This window comes from Euleptes europaea, chromosome 1 (genome assembly GCF_029931775.1).
Source record: "Euleptes europaea isolate rEulEur1 chromosome 1, rEulEur1.hap1, whole genome shotgun sequence".
NCBI classification, from domain to species: Eukaryota; Metazoa; Chordata; class Lepidosauria; order Squamata; family Sphaerodactylidae; genus Euleptes; species Euleptes europaea.
This window is the reverse complement of record NC_079312.1, coordinates 14119247-14142662: the sequence shown is the minus strand read 5'-3', so window position 1 is coordinate 14142662 and position 23416 is coordinate 14119247. Positions and strand designations below refer to the sequence as shown.

Genomic DNA, 23416 nt, shown 5'->3' with positions numbered 1-23416 from the left:
CCTTTTCAATTCCACATTTCCAACATAGGTCCGAATTTCCTTTTTTTCATTTTGCTTATCACTGGTGTTATATACCATCTATAAAACATTTTATATAAATTCTCTCTAATTTCATTAGTAATTGTAAATATATATTGTTTTTTCCAAAGATTTCCCCAAATTTCTAGATCAATATTATATCCTAACTCCTGCATCCATTTAACCATCACTGGTTTAATTCTTTCTTGTTCCAAATTTAATTAAATTAATAATTTATAATTAATCGACCTGAGTTCAATTCCAACGGAAGTTGGTTTCAGGTAGCCCGCTCAAGGTTGACTCAGCCTTCCATCCTTCCGAGGTCAGTCAAATGAGTACCCAGCTTGCTGGGGGTAAAGGGAAGATGACTGGGGAAGGCACTGGCAAACCACCCCTCAAACAAAATCTGCCTTGGAAATGTCGAGATGTGAAGTCACCCCATGGGTCAGGAATGACCCGGTGCTTGCACAGGGGACCTTTATCTTTTTAATAATTTATATATCTTTCCTATCAATCCTTTATTTCCCTTACTTAATATAATTTCTAATTTGGAGAAAAGTTTTGAAAGAAACTAACAATTTGATTAATATCAAAGTAAAAAAAGATCCAGCTTTTTGTTTATTGGGAATACCTCAAGATAAAATGGATAAAGGTGACAGAACCATATGTCAATATAGTTTTGCGTCCACAAGAATTACAATTGCTAAAACCTGGAAGCAAATAAATAAACCTTCAATTATTGACTAGAGAGAGAAACTATGGATGTATATGCGGATGGCCAAGTTAACAGATTTCCTATATGGAAAAGATATGGAATAATTTAAGAAAACATGGGCGAAGGCCGTCACATATTGGGACAAACTGGCAAAAACGAATTTTATTTGTTTAGTTAATGAGTTATAGAGAGAAATGTTTATATATATTATTGTTTTTATTGAATAATTTTTAAAAAACTGTTAAGACACTTCTCCGGAAGTCTGGTGATGGGTCACTGTATTAAGGTGGGTGGTGGGTTTTAAGGGTACTTTAATTGTCGTAATTTTTATCGTATTACGTATTTTAAACAATTTATATGTACTCTTTTGTTCTTTTTTTCTATTTGATTGTTTTGTTTTATATTATAAAAATTATTTAAAAAAAAGGAACTTGTTATTTTCGGACTATACATCCAAATGCAGAATGATCATTAATACCTTGCATTTATTGCTGATTGTTGGGATTCGTGAGTTCAGTTTACTTTATTGTTTCAGTCAAGTTTTGATTAATATCGAATAGTGGTGTGTGTTTGTGGTCCCTATTGCATTTTCTGAGCCTAAATATATACAAACTATTAGCTCAGTTGGCTTTCTAGAAGGACTACATAGAACCTTCGTGTTTACAGGCAGTATATCTGAATACCGTGTTGCAGCAGACAAGCAAAGGGGAAGCCTAATTTGTTTATTTGGGAAATTTCTATTCTTATTTTCCAGGGAATCTGCCCAAGCCAGCTTACAAAATAAAACACAATAAAAATATGAAACATCATAAAAACAATTTGTTTTGTCCTGGTTGTAGGCTTGATGGGGAAACATGTTGGTGGCCTAGCTAGAATTTTTTATATATAAACATTTTTAATTTGATTTTTAGGGTACAGAAATTGTGACCTTGGGCCAGTCACACACACTCAGCCTATCCTACCCCACAGGGTTGTTGTGAGGATAAAATGCAGGAGAGGAGAATGGAGTAATCTGCTTTAGACCTCATTGGAGAGAAAGGTGAGGTACAAAGGACGTAAATACGAAATCAACCAATATCAGCAGATGTGACCGGCGACAGCTCTTTACAGTTTCAGGGAGGAGATCCCTTTCCTAGACCTGCTTACCAGAAACCCTTTTAGAAGTGAAAATTGGATTGGATCTAGGACTTGCTGCTCACAGACTGTTAACTGTTTATCTTAACTGTCGAGATATTGTACCTCCCAAAGATCAAATAACTTTGCAGACAATATAGCTTTCCCTGGGCCTGGAAGTACCGGTACTACAAAAACCTAAGTCTTAGACATGCAGGTTACAAACAAACAAACAGGTGTAAAGGCTTCTGGTTAAATCCTATATCTTATGTGGCAGGGTGAAAGTCGCATGAATTGATTTTACAAAGGGGTTCCTAGAAGTGGAGTAAGTTTAGAAGTTGGTCTCTCTTCAAAAAAATGTCCATGGAAGGCTGAGGTTCTTTGGTGTAAATATCACTGACAGTGAACAAACCTCCCTTGAAAACAAATTGCCTGCCCTGACAAATCGTCCCATCGACATGGCAGCCAAAGGCGGTAATTCATTGTGTTTTAGAGAGGCTTTCAGTTGTAACAGCCAATAAGGGAGTCCCCAACGGAAGAACCAACCCAAAGTGTTTGTGGCAACACATGGTGCTTCCCTGGTGGATGTAGCTGGGTTTTTCAGAAGGTAAGACAGTTAGGGAAAGATTACCATGACACTGCAGAGTTTGACAGTATTGGCCATTAGTCCGAGGAAGAAACCCTGAGTCCGTGTCATTTACCTCTATGAAAGTGCTACCTGAATGAATGGATGCCTTTCTTCCAGAGACGGTTCAACAGTTATCTGCCCCCTCCTTCAAACTATTATATGAAAGACAAGTCACCAATTCAAAGAGCCTCTTAACTGCACCTTTTTAAGTGTTCCCCCTCCCACAAGTGAAAAAACCCCTAAAAAGTGCCCAGGTCCACAATATATAATGGTGTGAGAAAGAAACTTTATTGGATGTCCCATCTTGTGGATTGTATTGATCTTAAGTAAAAGGTAAAGGTCCTGGGTCATTCCTGACCCATGGGGTGACATTACATCCTGTCATAAAGCACCGGGTCATTCCTGACCCATGGGGTGACATTACATCCTGACATTTTCTAGGCAGACTTTTTGTTTTACGGGGTGGTTTGCCAGTGCCTTCCCCAATCATCTTCCCTTTACCCCCAGCAAGCTGGGTACTCATTTTACCGACCTCGGAAGGATGGAAGGCTGAGTCAACCTTGAGCTGGCTACCTGAAACTGACTTCCATCAGGATCAAACTCAGGTCGTGAGCAAAGCTTGGACTGCAGTACTGCAGCTTACCACTCTGCACCACGGGGCTCCTGTATTGATCTTACACTGTGTAATATGCCTTGAGTCTCAGTGAGAAAGGCAGGTTATAAATAACAAAAATAAAAAGTGTTCCAGAGGTGATAAGACACCAAAGAAGACATAGGCATGCCAACTGTGTGCTGGGGTTTAACATGCTTGCCTGTTCTACTGCACAGATCCCACAACCCTGGGAATGGTCTTTGGGCATCGGAAGGGGGAATAGTCCAAGTCCCTTCTGTGCACAGGTGGTTGAATACAGGCTGTTATGCTTGTATATACAATTGAGGCTTTTATAGAAGTGGCAGTGGTGGTACTGCATGCATTTCACAGCCTCGGGACCCCCTTTATCTTCTTTTCACTGTGGGTGAGCGTGTGCACGTACACAGGATCCAGCAGAAAATTTCTGCCGATGGGCAGGCGGGGTTTTTCCACCCTCCTACTGCAGACTTTGTACTCTTGTCTTCTTACAGTTCCCGGGGTTCCCCTAGCTACCAGGAACAGCATTTCAGAAGCATTTTAGGCTGAGGGGGGCATCCTTGCCCTCGGAAGAATTTTTTTATAGGATCCATTCTGCATGTGTAATATTCCTTCTCCCACTAAAGACATTAGATTCCCCATCCTGAAAGGTGGGGTCAGACCCTGTCCCGGAATGTGGAGGAACAGCAAATCCAGTGGCCCTGGTAAGTATTTGAATGGGAGACCTCCAAGGAATACCAGGATCACAATGCAAAGGCAGGCAATGGCAAAACACCTCTGAACGTCTCTTGCCTTGGAAACGCAACGGGGTCGCCATAAATCAGCTGTGACTTCATGGCACAAAACACATACACTGCTTGAAGGCAGACTTCAGGTGCATCTGCGAAAATGAGCTGCAAACATTTTAGCCCATGTCAATTTGTTAGTCTTTAATAGATGCACAAGACTCCTCATCGTGGTGTAAGTCATAAACCTTCACTGTACTAGGTCAATATCTCAGAGATGCTAAAACAAAGAGAGACTTCTGTGCAGAGAAAGGCAATGGCAAGCCACCTCTGCTCATCTCTTACTTTGAAACCACATGAGGTGGAACGTCTTGAGGTGGGCATGAGGGGAGGGACATCAGAATCATAGAATAGAATCATAGAGTTGGAATGGACCACCAGGGTCATCTAGTCCAACCTCCTGCACAATGCAGGAATTTCACAACTACCTCACACACACACCTCCATGCCCAGAAGATGGCCAAGATGCCCTCCCTCTCATGAACTGCCTAAGGTCATAGAATCAGCATTGCTGACAGATGGCCATCTAGCCTCTGCTTAAAAACCTCCAGGGAAGGAAGGGTTTCCTTTGGCCGGGGTTCACTTTGCGCCTCCCTCCGTTTCATAGGCGAGAACCCCTGGCGCTAGAATTTTAGAAGTGTAAGTTTCCCAGGCCCTGACCTGGATGGCCCAGGCTAGCCTGATCTCGTCAGATCTCAGAAGCTGAGCAGGGTCAGCCCTGGTTAGTATTTGGATGGGAGACCACCCAGGAAGACCAGGGTTGCTGTGCAGAGGAAGGCACTGGCAACCCACCTCTGTTAGTCTCTTGCCATGAAAACCCCCAAAAGGGGTCGCCATAAGTCGGCTGCGACTTGACGGCACTTTACACACACACACAAGTTTTCCAGGCGCCACTGCGCTCCTATTTTTTGTATTGCTGCCGCAGAGTCACCTCCTCTACCTTTCTGGGGTCAGACCGGTTGGTGTTCGATTGCTAGGAAGGGGTTAAAGCAGCAGAGCTGTGAGTCCTAGAACGGCCGCGTGGGGGAGGAAAGGTGGAAAAACAAAGGTTCCTTCCTGTAGTTCTTTGCATATTTATTTTGCATTGTGCAGCGGGCGGGAGGGTGGTGGTTCCCGGGGAATGCCGGCAGGTGAGGCAGAGGGCAGGTGAGTGAAAAGAGCATCTGGGAGAAGGGAAGAGTCTGCCTGTGTGGCCGGATGGCTTTTAATCTAATCCCCCCAGATCCTGAATCCTGGTAGGAGGCTTGCCTGGAATTACTGAGCAGTTGAGATAATTCTGTTTGTCCTGAACACATGAAGCTGCCTTGCACTGAATCAGACCCGTTGGTCCATCAAAGTCAGTATTGTCTGCTCAGACCGGCAGAGGCTCTCCAGGGTCTCAGGTGGAGAAGTTCTTTCACATCACCGACTTGCCTAGTCCCTTTAACTGGAGTCAAAAAGGGCAAGAGTCCAGTAGCACCTTAAAGACTAACAAAAATATTTTCTGGTAGGGTATGAGCTTTCGTGAGCCACAGCTCACTTCTTCAGATACCTTCTTTCTTCAGAAAGCTCATACCCTACCAGAAAATATTTTTGTTAGTCTTTAAGGTGCTACTGGACTCTTGCCCTTTTTGACTACTGCAAACAGACTAACACGGCTACCCACTGTGAATTACCTTTAGCTGGAGATGGCGAGGATTGAACCTGGGAACTTCTGCATGCCAAACAGAGGCTCTACCACTGAGCCGCTGCTGTTAAAATGGCAAGTTGCAAGCTTCTGAGTTTTGTCATTTGATCTACTATCGCTAGATATATAGGTATGTTGGGGCCTCAATGCCTTTCCAGTGTTGCCTGTGAAATTTACAAAGAGGTGTAGACAACAAGCTGTTTGCTGCAAACTTAAGCATGCTTACTGAATAATATATTTTTTTTCACTTTTATAGAGATTCTGCAGTTTTGAAATGAATGCAATACTGGCATTAATCAAAAGGTGAGAAGAGCTCTGCTGGATTGCATCATGATCTAGTCCAGGGCTTCTTAAACCTTTCCCACTCACAACCCCTTTTCGCCTGAGAAATTTTTACGCGACCCGGAGTATATAGGTATATAGAATAGGTATACAAATCAAACATTTACTAATAACAAATCATAAAGAAAATTATGGTTAAAAAAAAGTTTTACCATTGCTAATTTTTTGTGACCCCCCTCACATTCAGTTACACGACCCCATATGGGGTCGTGACCTACAGTTTAAGAATCTTTGATCTAGTCCAGGATCCTTTACCCACAGTGATTCAATGGGTTTCTCCAGGAAGCTCCAAGCAGGATATGAAAGGAATCAGCCCTCCCTATTACTGACTCCCAACAACTGATGCTCAGGGGTACACTGCCTCTGAAACTGGAGGCTCCATTTAGTCACCTTTAGCTACGGACCCCCCCACTATGAATTTATCTAATCCCCTTTCACACCCATCTTAGAAAGGGGATATTGCTGCATCACGATACTAGATCTATGGGTTTACCAGAAGTTTAAGTCTTCACTCCGATCGATGATATCTCTGTTTTGGTTTTCTTTTGTTTCCATTTTTTTCTTGGCTGCAGACGAGTGTAGGGTTTTCTGGAAGTATCATCGGATCCCATCATTTGCTGAAGAGCCCCGATGTTTCACCATCTTATTTGGAAGATCCCACCAGCCTCATTAGATCGATCGCTCACCCTGATGGAATTTCAGGGGTACCGTAAGAGAACTGAGGTGTTCCTCAAGGGTTGGTGGTAAGGGGTTTGTGTGTGTGACTGTGCATCATTGAGTGCAGAACTGCCTCTTGGGGGAAGGAAATGGCTGCAGCGCCAGAGACAACGATTGCTGAAGAATTGCTAAAGCAGGGGAATCAAATCAAAATGGAGGAACAAGATTCTGCAGGCCCCGAACCAGGAGAAGAAACAGAAAAAGCAGATTGTCTCAAAACAGGGGGGGCTGGTGAAATGTTGTCTGGGGAATCTCCTCAGCTCATGAAGCAAGAGCCACCAGAAGAGCCCTCCCAAAACTGGGATGCCCAGTTGCAGGAATTCCTGAAGACACTTCAGGCTCCTTGTTCTAGAGGGGATGGCCCACGGCTGCCTGAACCGAGGCAGTGGACTGATAGCAGAGCATCTCCAGAGCCTTCCGAAGGAGTGACAGAGGCCACCAAGTGGCCCAGTGGATTGTGGGCTTCCCAACCCCAGCCAATTCCCATTGGAGGAGTAACGCAGGACCATCCGGCCATGTGCCATGGGAAGGAGGAGAGAGTCCAAACTGGAGAAGCCATTGGGGCAGAGATACGGCGCCAGCATTTCAGGAAACTATGCTATCAAGAAGCCGAGGGCCCTCGAGAGACTTGCAGGCAGCTTATGGAGCTTTGTCATCAGTGGCTGAGGCCCGAGAGACACACCAAGGAGCAGATCCTGGACCTCTTGACTCTGGAGCAGTTCTTGGTTGTCCTGCCACCAGAGATGCAATGCTGGGTCAGGGAGAGCGATCCGCAGAACTGCACCCAGGCTGTGAGCCTGGCAGAGGATTTCCTTCAGGCACAGCTAGGCGCTGAAGGATGGGAACGGCAGGTGAAAATAAGATGCCCCCCCCCAAAAAAAGAATGAGGTTATCCCAGAAGGAAGAGCCCTGTGGCGCAGAGTGGTAAGCTGCTGGGGGTAAAGGGAAGACGACTGGGGAAGGCACTGGCAAAACCACCCCATAAACAGAGTCTGCCTAGTAAACATCAGGATGTGACGTCACCCCATGGGTCAGGAATGACCTGGTGCTTGCTCAGGGGACTACCTTTACCTTTTATCCCAGAAGAACTGAACCCCCCTTAAAAAACTGGGAAAAACCTAAAACTACAATGAAGTGAAAAGTTAAGTACAAAATTAGAGCAGTCAGTATGAGGGTTTGTATAATAGATGGATTCCACAGGGGGATGATGTTTTATGTCTTCCCCATGACTGGTGCAGCTGCAGATTAAGAACAGCAACAACGGGTTTCTGCATGGCAGGTTTCCCTGTAGATTCCAGGCCCCTTCATTTTTTGTTTTCAAATAACATTCTGCCCAGTTGCTTACTGAAAAACAGAGCTGTTCAAGTGTTACCCTGTTCTGGTTAATGAATGAAAAAATGACCGTTCTCTTAAGTTTTGTGAAATGTAATTAATGCTTAAAGGTAAAGGTCCCCTGTGCAAGCACCGGGTCATTCCTGACCCATGGGGTGACGTGACATCCCGATGTTTACTAGGAAAACTTTGTTTACGGGATGGTTTGCCAGTGCCTTCCCCAGTCATCTTCCCTTTACCCCCAGCAAGCTGGGTACTCATTTTACCGACCTCAGAAGGATGGAAGGCTGAGTCAACCTTGAGCCGGCTACCTGAAACCAACTTCTGCCAGGATCGAACTCAGGTCATGAGCAGAGCTAGGACTACAGTACTACAGTTTACCACTCTGCGCCATGGGGCTCTTAATGCTTAGCCCAAGTAAATACCGTTAGGCTTACCTACTGTTAGAACTGCGCTATGTAATTTCTGGTGACCTAGGACTGCATGTGATATTCTGGGTTTTTAAAAATGTCTCCTGCCCCCACCAGGGGGGAATGGGACCCCTAACCATGACACGCCCATCCTAGGCCAACAATTTACCTACAAGATGGGTTAATTTAATTTCCAAATTGTTCTGCAGATTGAGTTATTTATTTATTTCTGTTATTTATAGTCGGCCTTATTTATTTTATTGTATTAAATTTATATCCCGCCCTCCCCAGCAAAAGCTGGGCTCAGTCTTATTGGGACTCATGGTGGTTTACACAGTGAGTCAGTACTGGAACATTCTGTAAAAAATGAAATAGGGTTCAGATTATAGAAATTTGGAACCAACAGAATTGAATTTGTACTACTGTGTATTTTGGAGTTTAAGTCCCCCGTTCGGTCAACCAGGGTAGATTTGATTTAAATGAAATTGATTTAAATCACGGTTTAAATCACTAGTCAGTAAGACTTGATTTAAATCATGGTTTTCTATTTGGGTTGCCAGGTCCCTCTTCACCACTGGTGGGAGGTTTATGGGGCGGATCCTGAGGAGGGCAGGGTTTGGGGAGGGGAGGGAGTTCAATGCCATAGAGTCCAATTGCCAAAGCAGCCATTTTCTCCAGGTGAACTGATCTCTATCGGCTGGAGATCAATTGTAACAGCAGGAGATCTCCAGCTAGTACCTGGAGGTTGGCAACCATATTTTCTATATAAACAGCACTTCTTATGATGTTATTTCATTCAGGCCACCAGGCCTCCCATTTCTTTGTTGCAGTGTTTGCATTTTGCATGCATGCATGTCTTACCTATAGGTATAGGAACTTTCCCCAAACTGGGTCTCTTTTACGGCCTGCTGCCAGTATAGGTTTTCTCCTCCAGGGAGAAAACAATATGGGAAACCTCAAGCTATACACATCTATACAGATCTATACAGATCCCAAGACTTGTGGAGTATTCTGCTCAAAAGGTTTCATTTTCATTTTTGCTGCTTGCCTCTCCCTCTTTACACTTAGCTCCTTGTGCAGATCTATTCCACTCCAAACAATCTTAATATTGTCGAAGGCTTTCACGGTCAGAGTTCATTGGTTCTTGTAGGTTATCCGGGCTGTGTAACCGTGGTCTTGGAATTTTCTTTCCTGACGTTTCCAAGACCACGGTTACACAGCCCGGATAACCTACAAGAACCAATCTTAATATTTATTGAACTTTTTGAAACGTTGCACTTAGGGGGTAAGGGGTTGATTGTATAAAATTTTGCTGTGAATAAGGGACATGTTATCTCTGGTGACACAAATTCACAGTTTTGAGAACTGCAAAACCAAGCATCTGTGATAATATCTTCTAGACAGAAAAATTGCCCAAAATAATCTTAAAGAAACCTCTGGAAGAGTATGACATTGTGAATGGATTAATGGAATTCATTTACCAAAAAAATTGAGCATTGCATGAATATACAGCCTTATGCTACATAATTAAAAAACTAATCCTTATTTCATGATGAATCACCTTTAGACTATAATGTATCTTAAACAGAAATCCATCTTTAGATAGATTTATCCTCAAAAAGCATTTTATTTTAAAAATCCAATTTAAATTTTAAAAATACAATTTTTAAATTTTTTTAAAAAAGCATTGCTTTTTATCTACCCTGCTGTCAACACAGTTTTTTGTCTGCTTCCTGATTTCCTTTTTAATTGCTCTCCCCCCCCCCCAATTCAGATTAAGGGGTCATCAGAAGACATGTTTGTAAATCTACCCAAGACAAGCAAGGAATTGCCAGACGCAGCAAAGAAACAGCGTTGCATGGAAGTCCAGCAGTGCGTTGACGGAAGTGCAGTTTTTTCAGGTAAGACGAAGAGTTGGTTTTTATATGCTGACTTTCTCTACCACTTAAGGGAGAATCAAACTGGCTTACAATCACCTTCCCTTCCCCTCAGCACACACCCTGTGAGGTAGGTGGGGCTGAGAGAGCTTTAAGAGAGTGTGACTAGCCCAAGGTCACCCATCTGGCTTCATATGTAGGAGTGGAGAAACCAACCCGGTTCACCAGATTAGCGACTGCCGCTCTTGTGGAGGAGTGGGGAATCAAACCCAGTTCTCCAGATTAGATACATCACTCCAAGCCACTGCTCTTAACCACTACACCACACTGGTGCTGTAAGGCAGGCAAGGACCTGCCTTACAGAATTCATGTAGTAGTTCCAGCTCTCTTGCTCACTTGGATGTAATGTGCCCTCTAACATGGCAGGCCAGCCGTGTGTAAGCTCCTGACCCAAAGAACCAGAAATCACCACAGAGACACTTAGAATCCAAGCAGATGGCTTTTACTGGTCATAAAGGCAATACAGTGCTTATAGAGTAAGATGTCAGCTATGGGTGCCTTGCTAGCTAGTTGGCAATATAAAGCATGGTAACAGCGAGAGATTACAAAGCATAAACATCAAACACACTTTCCCAGGAGAGCGTTCCCAGGCTTTGGAATGTGGCGTCGTCCTTGAGATCAGGACGGTTCAGTCAGGAGACAGAAGCAACACTTGAACTGAGATAACGGCCTGACATCCTGCTCCCCTTAAGGCCCCCTCCCATCCTGTAAGGGGGCTGGTCTGTCTGGATAGGCGATGTGAAAGGCGTTGACGAGTTTGGGGGCGGAGACGTCTCGCGCACGTACCCATTCGTCACAGGCAGGGGGGAAGTGTTTCCAGCGGACTAAGTATTGTAAACTTCCATGGTGAACGCGGGAGTTCAGGATTTTGGAAACCTCAAAATGTTCCTCCCCCCCCACCATCAGAGGCTGCTCAGGAGGCGGCTCTGGATGCCATTGCGGAGATGCAATATGGGGTTTGAGGAGGCTGATGTGGAAAACAGGATGCACTCGTCTCAGGGTTTTGGGGAGAGACAGTTCCACCGTGACTGGATTTATGATGCGAACGATGGGGAAAGGACCAATGTACTTAGCGTCAAGTTTATGGCACGGACGGGTGGAACGCAGATTTTTAGTGGACAAGTACACCAGTTTACCCACTTGTAGATCTCCCCCGGGGGCACGATGCTTGTCGGCCTGCGCTTTGTATTTGCGTTTGGCTCGGTCAAGGTTGCTAACCAGCCAAGGCCATGTGGTACGGAGGGTGTGTGCCCAAGAGTCAATGTCGGCATCCCCCCCCTCCTCCAGATCACCAATTGGGGTGGCAGGACCGAAGTCCTGTCCGTACACTGCATAAAAGGGGCTGAAACCTGTGGATTGATGTACAGCATTATTGTAGGCATATTCTGCAAAAGGTAACAGTTCTACCCAGTCATCCTGGTGGTAGTTAACATAACAGCGCAAATAGCATTCAAGTACAGCATTGACACGTTCAGTCTGGCCATCCGTTTGAGGATGGTATGCACTGGACAATCCCTGTTCCACCCCCACTAACTTGAGAAAGGCTTTCCAAAACTTAGCAACGAAGCTACTTCCGCGGTCGCAGATTATTTTGCGCGGAAACGAATGTAGTCTAAAGACATGTGACACGAAGAGGCGGGCCAACTTCTGAGCAGAGGGGATCCCTGCGCATGGAACCAAATGTATCTGTTTAGAAAATAAGTCAGTGATAACCCATAATACAGTTTTTCCCCCACTGAGAGGGAGATCAGTCATAAAGTCCATAGCAATTACTTCCCAGGGTCGGCTGGGTATTTCAAGTGGTTGCAGTGGTCCCGGGGGCTTGCCTTGAGATCGTTTGACTGCGGCGCAAACAGGACAGCTGCGAATAAAAGAGTCAATATCAGAACGCATTCCCCCCCACCAAAATTGTCTGCGCAATAGGTGAAGAGTTTTCAGGAACCCAAAGTGTCCGGCTGTTTTTACTCCATGGGCTAAGTGTAAAACGTCTTTTCGGAGCGCTTTGGGCACATACAATTTTGAGTCTTTGTACCAAGAGCCCCCTTGTTCGATTACACTAGGGGGTAGGGTTTGGGCTGAGCGTTCCAGAAGGCATTGTTCTTGAAGGGACTTTAAGAAGGGTTCGGAGATGGGGATCCCCCCCTTGGTCATAGTGGTATCAGGAGTTGTTACGGGGACTGAAGAGGGGGAAGTGCTTACGTGCGGTGGCGCGCAGGCTGCAGGCGGCTGAGTGATCGGTGGAGGAGCGGGAGTGCCGGCTGTTGTGTGCTGCCGCTGGGGCAGCGTTTGGGAACGAGTTTGTACAGCTAGTACAGGTAGGGCTTCCCTTTGCGCGGGGGTAAATAAAGAGTTTGTAGGTCGATCAAGTTTCGCCGGGTATTGTGGCAACCGGGAGAGAGCGTCTGCGAGAACGTTTTGTTTCCCCGGAACGTGTTTCAGGACGAAACGAAACTGAGCAAAGAATTCCGCCCAACGCTGTTGTTTTCTGACAATTTATGAGACCCCGTGAGGGCAGCTAGATTTTTGTGATCGGTCCAAACTTCAAAGGGGACTTTAGACCCTTCCAGAAATTGTCGCCATAAAGTTAGTGCATGGTGAACGGCTGATGCCTCTTTCTCCCAAATGGGCCAGTTCAATTGGGAGTGCGCAAACTTCTTTGAGAAGTAAGCGCAAGGGTGAAGGAGACCATCCGGACCTCTTTGGAGGAGAGCCCCCCCCCATAGCCACGTCGGAGGCATCGACTTGCACAATGAACATCTGATTCGGGTCTGGGTGCCGTAGTACAGGTTCTGAAGTGAAGAGGCGTTTGAGAGCGACAAAGGCGGCTTGGCATTGATCGGTCCACAATATCTTAGCGGAGGGTAAAGTAGTTGAGCTTTCTTTACCTTTGGTTTTTAGTAGGTCGGTGATGGGTAGCGCCACTCGGGCGAAGTTAGGGATGAACCCACGATAGAAATTTGCAAAACCCAGAAATTGTTGCACTTGCTTGCGATTGGTGGGTGGAGTCCAATCGAGGACGGATTGGACTTTGGTAGGGTCCATGCTAAGGCCATGGTGGGAGATTATGTACCCTAAAAACGTTATTTTGCTTTGATGAAATTCACATTTGGCTAACTTTGCAAAGAGTTGGTGATTGCGCAGGCGCTGCAGAACTTCTCGGACCAGATTTACATGCTCGTCCATGGTTTTTGAATAAATAAGGATGTCATCCAGATAAACCACTACTCCGCGGTATAGCAAATCGTGGAGGATGTCGTTGATTAGTTGCATGAAGACCCCCGGGGCCCCTTTTAATCCGAAAGGCATCACGAGGAATTCAAACATTCCGAAACAGCTAGAGAAGGCAGTGAGGGGTTTGTCCCCCTCGCGGATACGAATTCGGTAGTAGGCTTCTACCAAGTCTAACTTGGAGAATATACGACCTTCCTGTAATTGTCCCAAAATATCTGATATTAGTGGTATAGGATAGGCGTTGGCTTGAGTAACTGCATTGAGTTTTCTGAAGTCAATGCATAGGCGAAGGTCGCCCTCCTTTTTTCGGACAAAAAACGCGGGTGCCGAGTTTGGGGCATTCGATGGGCGAATGAATCCTCTGGCAAGTTTTTTGTCTAAAAAGTCTCGTAGAACAGTGCGCTCGGAAGCGCTCATAGGGTAGATTTTACTTTTGGTCAGTGTGCAATCCTTGACTACTTCAATCGCACAGTCAGTGGCCCGGTGGGGGGGTAAGGCATCACATTCTTTCATGTTGAAGACATCCGCAAAGTCTCGGTATGCATCAGGTAGGATCGGGGGTGTTGGGATCTCGGAGGCTAATGCTGAAGCGGGTGGATGTAGCAGCGCAACTCGCTGTCGATGCTGGTCGCATTTGGGGTTGGCAAAGGAGATAGTGTTCGTCTCCCAGTCGATGCTGGGACAATGTCCTTTGATCCAGTTAATTCCCAGGACCACTTCGAACCGGATAGGGGCTATGGTGAAGTCTATCTGCTCCCAATGGGAGCCTATTCCCATTGCTACCCCTATGGTGCGGCGATCAACTGGACCCCCCTGGAAATGGCTCCCGTCCATTTGGGCAAATTGGACGGGGACTGGCAAAGCCTCGGACTCTACTTTGAGTGCGGCAAACGTGGCTTCGTTTATGAGAGTGCGACTGCAACCGGAGTCAATAAGCGCTTTTACTGGTAGTTGGGGACCACCTTCATGGTGTTGTAATATTGCGTCCACATAAACGGTGGTTTCCACTTCTTTTACTTTAGTGGGAGCATTCGGCTTAGCAGGAGAATCTGCAGGGGTCTGTGGAGATGCTCCACTCACCACAGACCGAAGCCGTTTTTTGACAAATCAAGGGGGGATTCCAGGTTCAAAGCTGAAGAATTCCATGGGTTCTCTTCGTCCGAAGAGGGAAAGATGTCCCCCAATGGGGCACTTGTAATCCGAGACCCGGCGGGGTCATCCATGGCAGGCAGGGTGGCTGAGTCTCCGGCGTGAAGTGCAGAGGGTGTGGGTCTTCCCGGTGCTGTGCTGCGGGTGGCCGCGGTGCCTCTGCGTAGGGGTCGTCCTCTGGCTCGAGTCATCGTGTTGGGACGAAAGATTTCAGGGCGGTATGGGCAGGCTGCTGCAAAGTGGCCCATTTCCCCGCAAGTGAGGCAGGCGCCCCTTTGAAATCGGGTTTCACGATCCTGGGGCGGACGTGTGGGTTTTCGAGGGACAGGAGGCGGCTGGCTTGCCCCTCTAGGCTGGGATTTTGGGGCGCTTTTCTCCTTGTGTTTTTGACGGACAAGGGAAATAAAGCGCCGGCGGCTTTCCACTTCCTCGGCCAATAGTATCCAATCCTCAAGGGTTTCGGGGTCACCCCTCATGTATGACCAGTTCAGAATATCAGGGTGTAACGCTTCCCTGAAGTGATGAACAAGGGTGGCTTCGGGCCAGCCCACAATTTTACTTGCCAGTCTCTGAAACTCATCGGCAAACTCTCGAACAGGAGTAGAGCCCTGCCTTAATTGTAACAGTTCCGCTTTGGCTCGTTCTCCCAAAAAGGGATCCTCAAACCTCCTCCGTAGAGCAGTCATGAAATTGTTGAGGGAACGAATAGAGCGGGATCGGGTGTCGAACTGGAGAACCATCCAGTCGGCTGCTTTACCTGTCAAAAGGGAAGCTACATAGCGCACCCGGCTATCCTCTGTAGGGAAAAACTGTCCCTGTTCTCGCATATAACTGTCCACTTGATGCAAGAAACAGGGTAGGGTTTCGAGAGATCCATCGTACGTAGTTTTCAACTTGAGTTGTTTCCAAGGACCGGGCATCGGATGTCCCGGTAGCACGGGTGGGCCGGGTGGAGGTAAAACGGGACCTCCGGGAGGGGATAGAGGTGGGGCAGGCACATTAGCGGGTGGCTGAATTGGCGCCCCCTGCCCCGGTATTGGAACGGGCTGTGCCTGGGCTAACAGGGCTTGTTGTAATTGTCTGTTGTCCTGGAGCATACGTTCCATTAACTCTTGGAGCTGATCGACTCGACCGGAGAGCTCTCGATTCTGGGCTCGTAAGAGGTGAACATCTTCTCCTGGCCCCCCGGTACGATGAGGTTTACTTGTACGAAAACTCGTGGCCCATTGAGAACTGTCTCCATATAGATCCTCTTCCTCAGACTCACCGGAGTCTTGGCGTCGATCCGCAAGGCGGCGTGCGCGTTGGGTTGTGCGCGACGGGGCAAATACCGGGGAGAAAGACAGTCCCAACGGATGGTCGCTCCTCATAGTGCCTTTGGGGCGGCTGCCCGTCCGCGCCTGATCCGCAGCCAATTGTAACTCCTTATCCCTTGCGGCTTGAGCCTCGGCTGCCGCCTGAGCCGCTTCTGCGGCTGCCTTATCAGCGAGGACCTTTTTGTTTTCAAGTCTCAGGGCTGCAGCTGCAGTAACATGCAGTAAAAGTTCCGTTTCCAGGATAGTAAGAATAGGATCTGATTCCCCGCCCAGCAATGATTGTATACGAACAGCAATAGCAGGTGCATCGGGCCCAAACGTCGACGCCAAATGCTGGGCCAAGGTAGCTACCGGGGTATCCTTTGTACAATCCACAAAGAGGAGAGCTGTGTGAACAGCGATCCGTTTGGCTTCGGCTTGACAGTCGGCCGCATCGGGTACCAGGGAAAAACCTTCCGGTGCGGGCCCTGCCATGGCACCTATATCCAGGGTAACAGTACGCGTTAGAGCCGTAGACGGGAGAGTCTCCCGGGCAATAAGTTTGTCCAATAATCCAGTCAGTACTTGTAAGTCCTCGGTTGCTGATCGGGCATCATCCAGTAGTCGATCAAAATCCTGGAGGTCTAAACTGGTATTAGTATCCTCCGCGGTTAACATCCAGAGAGCCCTCCCTAGAGACTGCCACTGAGTTTGTACCAGGTCCCTCAAGCGGCAAACCTCTAGAGTAGTCCTAAAAAGTTCAGCGACCAAGTCCTGTAACAGGGTAGGATCCTCAAATATGGACTCCAGGGTTCCACAAGGCCGTAGGCACGGTTCACTCGGAGAGCAACCTCCTAGCTCCCACCCGAGTGGCAGGCGAACCCTCCGGGGCTCCAACCTGACTTTGAAGAGGGATAGCTGACATAATGTAAGCTCCTGACCCAAAGAACCAGAAATCACCACAGAGACACTTAGAATCCAAGCAGATGGCTTTTACTGGTCATAAAGGCAATACAGTGCTTATAGAGTAAGATGTCAGCTATGGGTGCCTTGCTAGCTAGTTGGCAATATAAAGCATGGTAACGGCGAGAGATTACAAAGCATAAACATCAAACACACTTTCCCAGGAGAGCGTTCCCAGGCTTTGGAATGTGGCGTCATCCTTGAGATCAGGACGGTTCAGCCAGGAGACAGAAGCAACACTTGAACTGAGATAACGGCCTGACACCGTGGTGCAGTAACGTAACCAAGTTCACCTGGGTTTGGCACCAGTAAAATCACACCGTAAAAAGCTAAAAAGGGCTTTATGAAAGAAAACTTAGAAAAAGATATTTTAAAAGGCATACAGTTCAGTGATGACCCCCACATAACCAATCATAGGGCTGTCTTCATGGAAACTTCCAGGGAATGAGCGAATTGCCCCCCTCCCAAATGAAATTCTCAGCTGAAGCACATGTTCCAATTAAGCCTGTCTGGGAAGCTGTCCTGGAGAGAGACTGCTATGGGGGAGTGCCCTCTGCACCTGCAAGAGGCAGAAAACTAGTTCAGCCTGGAAAATCCCTCCAAGGTGGCTATTCTCTTGACACCCTCTTCCAAGTTTGTTGGCTTGGGTCTGTGAACAATTCTAGCAATTATATATTTCAGAAATTGCTCAGGAGGGATTAAAGCCTGTCTCTTGCCTGCCTACTGCCTATCTGCATGCCTCTTCTAGACATTGGCTGACCTGCTGTGATGTCATGGATAGCTAGGGATGTGACAGAATGTTTTTCAAGTACTGTGTCTTTTGCATTGGAAGCAGCTTCAGATCTGGCTGTGTAGCTACATCAGCAAAGCTGGAAGTCAATTTTATGTGGCCTACCCTGGAAAAGATCAATAGAAGTCAAATGACCTGGTTGTTGAAGGGGCATCTTCCTCTTTCCCCTCTCCCCAGCCTGGGGTAGTCAGACTGTTGTCATTAAGCTGTAGAAAGTCCATGTTGTGGAAAGAAACAAAAGGCGCAGAGACTAAAGCAGGGGTGTCAAACATATAGTCTGCAGCCTGGATCTCGCCCCTTGAGAGCTCTTATCTGGCCCACGAGCCAGCCAAGGAAGCCACCACCACCCCTAGTCCCAATCTGATCTGAGGAGCTCACCACGGGCTCGCCAGCAGAGAAAGGCAGAGTATAAATGAAGTAAATAATTGTGTAAACAATGAAACACACCTTTTTAGAAAAAGAATTCTTATAAATTGTATAAGGTCTGGAATCTACATACAGGAACGGCCCCACTGTCCTTCTCTTCCATCTGACTAGAGTTTTTAAAGCATTAAATATAAAATGGAAATGAAATAAAGGTGCTACATTTTTTTTTAATCCCCAAAGACAGTTGTTCTAAGTTGACAGCAGGCCAATCCTTCCTGTTTGGGGGTGGGTACCAGTCTAGCAAGGAGCCAGAGGGGGAATCTTTGCTCTGCTTTCAGGGTTGCCCCTGACACGTGCAAGACTCAGGAATCTTTTCCTGCCCTTGCTGGGAAATGATGCCAGGATTATGCTAAAAAGGGATGCTGGCACCCACAGGTCACATTTAGAATGTTGCACGATGTTTCACCTTTGTCAAACAATAGGCAGTCCGCTGATCAGTCATTCAGTGATCTGCAGCCAATCTTTTTTTTTACCCTCCCTCTAATCTTTAGTTCACTAATCTCAAGGACGTCATCTAGATTTACTTCTGAATTCTCCTCTTTTCCTTCAACAGGCGATGGGTGGCCAAGCGAAAATGATGAGCAGAAGCCTTTGCTGGAGAGCCCTGAGGAAGAGGAGCCAGAGAAGATGTCCTTGGAAACAACCAAAGAGAACAACACCTCATGTGGTGGAGAAAGTGATGAGAATCAGTGCAGGGCAGACAGGGAGAACAGAAACGACAACGAGAAAGAAATGGCAGAGCCTGTTTCTTCTGAAGGCACTTGCAAAGGTCTCGACGAAGTCCAGCAGCAGGGAAATAAAGTGAAAGATGAGACATGTGAGGAAAACTTGACACAGAATGTGCATCATCTTACAGGTGAGAGCAGCTACACGGGAGAGAAACCATACAAGTGCTGGCACTGTGGCCAGAGTTTTGCTAGCAGCTCAGACCTTGTGTCCCACGAGAGAACCCATGTAGGGGAGAAACTGTATAAATGTTCCCACTGTGGAGAAAGTGAGAGAACCCATACGGGACAGAAGCCGCATAAATGCTCACACTGTGGGAATACCTTTGGGTGGAACTCGCAAGAGGGAATCCAGGCTGGCGAGAAACCTTATACCTGCTTAGAGTGTGGGAAAAGTTGCAGTCAGAGATCGGACCTCCTTAAACACCAGAGGACGCACACAGGGGAGAAACCTTACAAATGCACTGTATGTGGGAAAAACTTCACAAACATCTCAGGTCTCAAAGTCCACCAGAGAATCCACACGGGCGAGAAACCGTACAAATGCTCACACTGTGGGAAATGTTTCAGTTGGAGCTCTCACTTCATGTCACATGAGAGAATCCACACAGCATTGTGCTCATACTGTGGGAAAAGCTTCAGTCAAAAGTCAGACCTCATCGAGCACGAGCGAACCCATGCAGCAAAGGAGACGTTGGCATGCTTTGCTTGTGGGAAAGCCTTCAGTGTCAGCGCAGAACTGGTTGCACATGTCCGGACCCACAAAGAAAAGCCTTTTGAATGCTCGGTCTGTGGGAAGACCTTCCGGAACAGTTTGCAACGAATCGCACATCAGAAAGTCCATACGGGAGAGAAGCAGCATAAATGTTCCCACTGTGGGAAAAGCTTTAGCCAAAGGCAAAGCTTGATTATTCATGAGAGAATCCATACAGGAGAAAAACCATATAAATGTTTAGTCTGTGGGAAAAACTTCAGAAATGTCCCAAATCTTAAATCACATGAGCGGACGCATACAGGAGAAAAACCATATAAATGTTCCTACTGTGATAAAAGCTTCCGCTGGAGCTCTCACCTGGTGCTGCATGAGAGAATCCACACAGGAGAGAAGCCCTACAGATGTTCAGACTGTGGGAGAGCCTTTGACCGGAGGTCAAATCTTCTTGTGCATGTGAGAATCCACACCGGGCAGAAACCTTACAACTGTTCCGATTGTGGGAAAAGCTTCACCTCCAATTCTGTTCTTCTTCGACATCAGAAAATCCACGCAGGAGAGGAACCTTGTACATGCTCCGAATGTGGGAGAATCTTCTGGCGGCGGTTGGACCAGATTGACCAGAAGGGCTCAAAATGTTCTGAGTGCTTGAGAAGCAGCTACATGAGCTCAGATCTGGTGGTTCGGGCGAGAAACTGTGCGGAGGAAAAGCCGTTCGAGTGTTCTGTCTGTGGGAAGAGTTTTCGGAATAGCTCACACCTCCTTACCCACCAAAGTGTCCACACAGGTGTTCAGCCATATCAGTGCTCAGACTGTGGACGGAACTTTGTGAGAAGGCCCAATCTCCTCGCTCCCATGAATGACCATGCAGGGCAGAAACCATACAAATGTTCGGATTGCGAGAAGAGTTAAGATTCAGTGCTTGGTGGATCACAGGAAAAACCAGAACTGCTCTCGCTATCGTTAATCTCTTGCCACTGGGAGCCTGTGTGGGGTAATGGTTAGCCGTGACCTTTTCTGCATGACTACAGGCCAGTCTCTCTCGAACAGTGGTGTGAGGATAAAATAAAGGCAGGGAGAACCACGTATACCACACGAAACTCTTTGGGTTGAGTTAGCAACTTTTCCTGTCGGCTTCTCCTTGCCTTTTGAAATTGATGTGTAAGCTCCTTTGCTCAGGAGTCTATGTTTTGTTTACAGTTGTCTCTAAAATGATGATTCTAAAAACCATAATCAGATGTGAGAGAGAAACCAGCCTGCCTTTATTTTTTCTGCATAGGAGTTTGCGGTTAGGGAAAGAGGTGTCTTTTGACAGCTTCTATGAAGGACAATGCATGTGGATTTGGGCAAATGGCTGATAGAGCGGGACAGTGCTCCCCCTATCCCCTCGCACATATCTTTTTGGAGTCTGGTAAAAGGTCACAAGTATAATCCAGAACGTCTTAAATTCCTCTGGCTTCAGTGGGAACAAAGAGGAGAATTCCGACACCTTTTGAAGTCTTGTTCATTTCAATGGAAGAAATCAGAAGTGCTCGTTTTGGAGTTGAATTGGGCTGGATGTTTTACAGAGAAGGGGAAAGCCATCTTTGAACAGATTTCTAAGCTTGCCATTGTACGCTGAAAATGAAGTACCTCCAACAAAATCCCCCTTTCTGGGTAAATGTGAACTGGCAGCAACAGGGTTGTCTTGCTTTAAACAAAAACCAGCCTAATAATTTAAAATGGAACTCATTATTTTGTTATTTTCAGACTGTACATCCAAACACAAGATGATAATTAATACCTTACATTAATTGCTGATTGTTGGGATTTGTGTGTTCAGTTTTCTACATCATTTCAGTCAAGTTTTGATTAAAATCGAATTATGCTGTGTGTTTGTGGTCCGTGTTACATTTTCTGAGTCTAAATCTATTACAAACTACTAGCTCAGTTGGCATTACAAAGGAACTAAATAGAACCTTCATTTTCAGAGGCAGTATATCTGAATACTGTGTTGTGGGTATACAAGGGGGAAGCCTCATTTATTTATCTAGAAAATTTCTATGCTGCCTTTCTAGGGAACCTGCCCAAGGTGGCTTACAAAATAAAACACAATAAATATATAAAACATCATAAAAGCAATATTTTTTTGCCCTGGTTGTAGACTTGATGGGGAAACATGGTGGTGGCCTAGCTAGAAATTTGGTCCGTTGCAGTAGAACTTAAGTAAATTTGATAAACAGCAGTTAACCATTTTACCCGAATGGGTTCAAAAGCAAGAATGCCTCTGGTTGTCATGGGCAAGGGAGCAGATGGCAGGCCCTGCCTGGGGGCTTCTCTGTATTCTTTGATTGGCCACTGTTGGAAACAGGATGCTGGACCACTGGCCTGGCCTTGGGCCAGTCACACACTCTGAGCCTGTCCTACCACACAGGGTTGTTGTGAGGATAAAATACAGGAGAGGAGAATGGAGTAATCTGCTTGGAGGGAAAGGTGAGGTATAAATGAAGTAAATAATAAATGAACCAATATCAGCAGATGTGACCGGCAACAGCTCTTTACCGTTTCAGGGCAGGGTCCCTTTCCTAGGCTTGCTTACCAGAAACCCTTTTAGAAGTGAAAAATTGGATTGGATCTAGGACTTGCTGCTCACAGACTGTTAACTATTCGTCTTAACTGTTGAGATATTGTACCTCCCACTCAACGACCATTCTAGAAATAACTTTGCAGACAATGTAGCTTTCCCTGGGCCTGGAAATACTACAGAAACCTATGTCTGAGTTTAGACATGCAGGTTACAAACAAACAAACAAAAAGGTGTAAAGGCTTCTGGTTGAATCCTATATCTTATGTGGCAGGGTGAAAGTCACATGAATTGGTTTTACAAAGGGATTCTTAGAAGTGGAGCAAGTTTAGAAGTTGCTCTCTCTTCAAAGAAATGTCCATGGAAGGCGGAGGTTCTTTGGTGTAAATATCACTGACCGTGAACAGACTTCCCTGGAAAACAAATTGCCTGCCCTGACAAATCGTCCCATCGACACGGCAGCCAAAGGCGGTAGGTAATTCGTGGTGTTTTAGAGAGGCTTTCAGTTTTAACAGCCAATAAGGGAGTCCCCAACAGAAGAACCAACACGGTGTTTTTTGTTTGTGTTGTTTTCCTCTATGAATGTGCTACCTGAAGGAATCGATGCCTTTCTTTCAGAGCACGTTCAACGGCTATCTGCCCCCCCTCCAAACCCTTATGAGAAAGACGTGTCACCAACTCAAAGTGCCTCTTAATATGGTGGGGAGGTTTTTTTTTTTTTTAACCTAATCTAGGCCTTTTAAAGTGTTTCCCCTCCCACAGGTGAAAAACCCTAAAAAGTGCCCAGGTCCACAATGTACAATGGTGTGAGAAATAATTTTGTATTGGATGTCCCATCCTGCTGATTGTATTGGCCTTACACCGTGTAATAATAATAATATGCCTCGAGTCTTAGTGAGAAAGATGGGCTATAAATAACAAAAATAAATAGTAACTGTTCCAAAGGCATTAAGACACCCAAGAAGATACAGGCATGCCTGCTAAGTGCCGGGGTCTCCCTCCTTCCAGCTTCCCAACGTGCTTACCTATTCCTCTGCACAGGTCCCACAACCCTGGCAATGATATTTGGGTATCAGAAGGGGGATAGTCCAAGTTCCTTCTGTGCACAGGTGGTTGAATACAGGCTGTTATGCTTGTATATACAACGGAGGCTTTTATAGACGTGGCAGTGATGGTGCTAGGTGCATTTCACAGCCTCAGGGCCCCATTTATCTTCTCCCTCTCGCTCTGTGTGAGTGCGCAGGTGGATTTTCACAGGCACAGGAACCCTA

The 23416-nt window shown here is 46.3% G+C and overlaps 1 protein-coding gene across 1 annotated transcript; it reads left to right on the top strand.

Moving 5' to 3' along the window:
* The first annotated feature begins 6848 nt into the window (after positions 1–6848).
* LOC130493631 (zinc finger protein 665-like) lies at positions 6849–20494 on the top strand. The gene is made up of 3 exons (XM_056867394.1): positions 6849–7463; positions 10129–10255; positions 18699–20494. The coding sequence occupies exons 1-3, from the start codon at positions 6849–6851 to the stop codon at positions 20492–20494; spliced, it is 2538 nt and encodes an 845-aa protein (XP_056723372.1).
* Positions 20495–23416: the final 2922 nt, after the last annotated feature.

What these genes read in the sequence shown, in the direction of transcription:
- LOC130493631 (XM_056867394.1), top strand. Translation starts at nt 6,849, where the DNA reads ATGTTGTCTGGGGAATCTCCTCAGCTCATGAAGCAAGAGCCACCAGAA. An exon ending in CTGAAGGATGGGAACGGCAG is followed by an intron (nt 7,464 to 10,128) that starts GTGAAAATAAGA and finishes CCCCCAATTCAG; the next exon opens with ATTAAGGGGTCATCAGAAGA. An exon ending in CGGAAGTGCAGTTTTTTCAG is followed by an intron (nt 10,256 to 18,698) that starts GTAAGACGAAGA and finishes TTCCTTCAACAG; the next exon opens with GCGATGGGTGGCCAAGCGAA.